Source organism: Chiloscyllium plagiosum, unplaced genomic scaffold (assembly GCF_004010195.1).
Source record: "Chiloscyllium plagiosum isolate BGI_BamShark_2017 unplaced genomic scaffold, ASM401019v2 scaf_11098, whole genome shotgun sequence".
Lineage (NCBI taxonomy): Eukaryota > Metazoa > Chordata > Chondrichthyes > Orectolobiformes > Hemiscylliidae > Chiloscyllium > Chiloscyllium plagiosum.
Window position 1 is genome coordinate 7331 of NW_025210422.1, and position 4251 is coordinate 11581.

Below are 4251 nucleotides of genomic sequence, written 5' to 3' on the forward strand. Positions count from 1 at the left end.
GGGGACTAGGCCCCTCGATACAGACGGGAATACATAGGAACTTGGAGTAGACCCCTCGATACAGACGGGAATATATAGGAACGGGGAGTAGGCCCCTCAATACAGACGGGAATACATAGGAATGGGGACTAGGCCCCTCGATACAGACGGGAATACATAGGAACTTGGAGTAGGCCCCTCGATACAGACGGGAATACATAGGAACGGGGAGTACGCCGCTCAATACAGACGGGAATACATGGGAATGAATTGACTAATGCCGCCTGGCTCACCCATGACCTTCATTGAAGGAATCTGCCATATTTACCTGGTTAGGCCTACCCCCCACGCCAGGCCCACAGCCAATGTGGTCGACACCTACCTGGTCTCCAAGGGACAATTAGGGAAGGGCAATAAATTCTGGCCCAGCCTGTGACCCCCACGTCCCTCAGAAGAATGAAGGAAAATGCAGTGATTGTGAGTTCAGGATGGAGCGACGGGGAGAAAGAGCTCCCTTCAGGCCTTGGGCAATTTTCTGAAGCAGTTACCGAGAATATTGTCATGTCGCAACAGCATCGTGTTGTAGATCTCGGTCTCTCGAAACCAGGACTGCTCGTCCCTTGAGGAGAAAATCTTGACGGCCACGTTTTCCCCCTGCCACACACCTCTCCACACCTCCCCGTAGCGACCTTTCCCTGGACAAGGCGAAATGGGATTAGAAAGCGGATTAGAGACAGGGAGACTGGCTTTAGCAACGCCCTCATGGAAAGTAAGCCCACTCTCTGATAAGAAACCGGGCCGTGGAGAGGGGCGCAACTGTGATTAGCTGGACTGACTACAAGCGTAGGCATGGTGGCTCAGTGGTTAGCACTGCTGCCTCACGGCGCCAGGGACCTGGGTTCGATTCTACCCTCGGGCAACTGTCTGTGTGGCGTTTGCACATTCTCCCTGTGTCTGTGTGGGTTTCCTCCCATAATCCAAGCATGTGTAGGTTAGGGTGGATCGTCTGTGCTCAATGGTGCAGGGATGTGCAGGTTAGGCAGGTTAAATTGCCCCGTAGTGCCCAGTGATGTGCAGGCCGGGTGGATTAGCCATGGGAATGTGGGGTGAGAGGGTAGCGGGGGAGGGTGGGATGCCCTTCAGAGGGTTGGTGTGGGCCTGATGGGCCAAATGGCCTACTGCCAAGCTGTTGGGATTTCATGAAAGCAAGAGTTGTTTGAGCTTTAACTGAGCTGAAAATGTGTTGCTGGAAAAGTGCAGCAGGTCAGGCAGCATCCAGGGAACAGGAGAATCGACGTTTCGGGCATAAGCCCTTCTTCAGGAATGAAGCCTGCTAAGGTAGGTCGGTTACGAAAGTGTTCCTGAACTTAAAAAGGAAGGGAAAACAATCAATCCCAGAAGGAGTGCTCGAGGCTGCGGTGCCCCGCCCTCTCCGGATGAAGAGCCTTCTGACAACTGTCGGTTCCATCATAGAATCGCTACAGTGTGGAAACAGGCCATTTGGCCCAACCACTCCGTGCCGACCCTCTGAAGAGTAACCCAGACCCACTCCCCTAACCTATTATTCTACATTTCCTCCTGACTAATGCCTCTGACCTACACATCCCTGGGCACTATGGGACAATTTATCATGGCCAATCCACCCTAACCTGCACATCCCTGGGCACTATGGGACAATTTAGCACGGCCAATCCACGCTAATCTGCACATCCCTGGGCACTATGGGACAATTTAGCACGGCCAATCCCTTTGGACTGTGGGAGGAAATCAAAGCACCCAGAGGAAGCCCATGTAGACACGGAGAGAATGTACAAACTCCACACAGACAGTCGCCTGAATTGAACCCGGGTCCCTGGCGCTGTGAGGCAGTGGTGCTAACCACTGAGCCACTGTGGCTGTTGCAAGCGCTGTGTTACTATAATGCAAATTAATACTTAACACTTTGGGGCACTGTGATATATAAACTCATCCACTCCCGTCCATGTTTAACAGCACAAATTAAGACCATTCTGCCTATCGCAGCTTTGCAAGCTCTTTCCGACAGTGATCCAGAAGGCATCACATAGTGCCATGCTCTCTCCACAGCATCTGATCTTTCTGGGTTTCCAGTGTTTACTCTCACTTTGCGCAGTGATCGATTGCCAGAATTAACCTGGGGGAGGCTTGCAATCGAAATCTGAGACTCCATTCGCTCGACCTCAGCAGGAAGTGAACACTGCGCAGTTTGCACTGACCTACGCACTCGACCAGTGCGATCTGCCGGGCCACAGTTCTCTGGACCAGGAAGGGCAGCCCAGATCCACTCCCCGATGTGCAGGAATGATCGAACAGGTCCTAGGGTGTGACACAAAAAGAAATCGCTGTTACTTTTCTGCTGAGAACAGCCCTTACTTGGAACTTGCATGTACGTGACTGCAGTCAGCCTGTGTGCTTTCACATTCATTGGAAGAGTGCCCACTCTCCTGTCTATCGACAAGAGTGAAAGTATGTGGAAGTCCGACATTTTTAAAGCCTTACTGTTTCATGGAACATGGGCATCACCAACAGGATTAGTGTTTGTTGCCCAGGATGTGGGCATCACCAACAAGGTCAGCATTTGTTGCCTGGCTGGAATTGTCCTCAAATGCAGTGTCATGCTCAGCCATTGCAGTTAAAAGTCAAATACATTGTTGTGGGTCTGGTGTCACGTGTGAGCCAGCCTTCCCGCCATAAACGGCATTCGTGAACCCCGCCAAAGATCCTCAGGGCAGCACCTTCCAAACACCACAACCACTTCAATCGAGAAGGACAAGGGCAGCAGATACATGGGAACACCACCTCCTGCAAAAGTTCCCCTCCGAGCCCCTCACCATCCTGACTTGGAAATATATCGCCATTCCTTCAGTGTCATTGGATCAAAATCCTGGAATTCCCTCCCTCAGGGCATTGTGGGTCATCCTACAACACATGGACTGCAGCGATTCAAGATGGCAGCTCACCCCCCCCCCACCTTCTCAAGGGGGCAATTAGGGATGGGGCAATAAATGCTGGGCCCATGCAGCGGCACCCCACATTCTACAAGTGATTACAAAGATGTGATTTTATCTTAAACTAGCTTTCAATTCCATACTTAGGAATTTAATTCGACCTGTTGCCCTTGTGGGGTTTGAGGCTATATCCTTCATGCATTTGGCTGATGCGCTGAATTGCAAACCCACTGTCACGATATTTGGTCATGGAATCTCAATTCTACAATGTTTTTGTTTTCTGGTAATTGCCACTGGGCTAAATGATCATTGATTATCATTAACAACCTGATTTGCTTCACCCATGTCCTTTTGGGAGGGAAATGTGCCATCCTTACCTAGTCGAGGCCTACACGCGACTCCAGGACTGATGGCCAACGTAGCTGACTCTTAACTGCCCTCTGAAATGGCCGGGAGAGCCACTCAGTTCAAGGGGCAATTAGGGACGGGACGCAAATGAGGTGTGGCCAACACGTCATGAGGTAATAAATAAAACCTCCCTCTTCGTGCTTTGATACGTTACTGATGTGTTCACTCAGCAAGTAACCTTTTCCCGATCTCCCCTCTCAAAACCTTTTGGAATTCTGGATGTCTTTTCTGGCGCTACCATTCAGCTTCTACACCTCAGTGAGTCAAAGTTCTCGCCTTTTTTTCAAAACTCTCCGTCCTCTGTGAGTTCTGACATGACACTTCTTCTGCGGCCTGCCTATTTTGTTGCTGGCGAGAAATTGGAAGACTTACAGTCAACGTGTTGTCTCCGAGCTCAGGTACTCGCGACATCTCTGCCGGGTTTTGCTGTTTGCTCTTCCTGAAGATTGGGACGATTTGGTATCTGCAGTACTTCTGGTAGATCAGCAGCAGTAAGATAACCAGGACTCCCACCACCACCACGATCGGCACGATCATCAGCGTCACATCACTGACATTATTGGATGGATTCGGAGGGTCTGAGGAAAGAATCATTGCAGGAGCTCAAAGAGTGGTAGGGATGTACAGCACAGAAACAGACCCTTCTGTCCAACTCGTCCAGGCCGACCAGATATCCTAAATTCATCTAGTCCCATTTGCCAGCACCCGGCCCATATCCCTCCAAACCCTTCCTATTCATATACCCATCCAGATACCTTTTAAATGCTGTAATTGTACCAGCCTCCACCACTTCCTCTGGCAGCTCATTCCATACACGCACCACCCTCTGCGTGAAAAAGTTGCCCCTTAGGTCCCTTTTAAATCTTTCCCCTCTCACCTTAAACCTGTGCCCTTTAGT

The 4251-nt window shown here is 50.6% G+C and overlaps 1 protein-coding gene across 1 annotated transcript in view; it reads right to left on the reverse strand.

The window, feature by feature from the left end:
* Positions 1-4251, reverse strand: part of LOC122546908 (activin receptor type-1-like) — a 17388-nt gene that overhangs the window by 6019 nt on the left and 7118 nt on the right. The window contains exons 3-5 of the mRNA XM_043685520.1: positions 3726-3931; positions 2214-2313; positions 528-674 (exon numbers count right to left, since the gene is read on the reverse strand). Coding sequence (XP_043541455.1) covers positions 528-674; positions 2214-2313; positions 3726-3931 — 453 coding nt within the window. The remainder of the gene's footprint in view (positions 1-527; positions 675-2213; positions 2314-3725; positions 3932-4251) is intronic.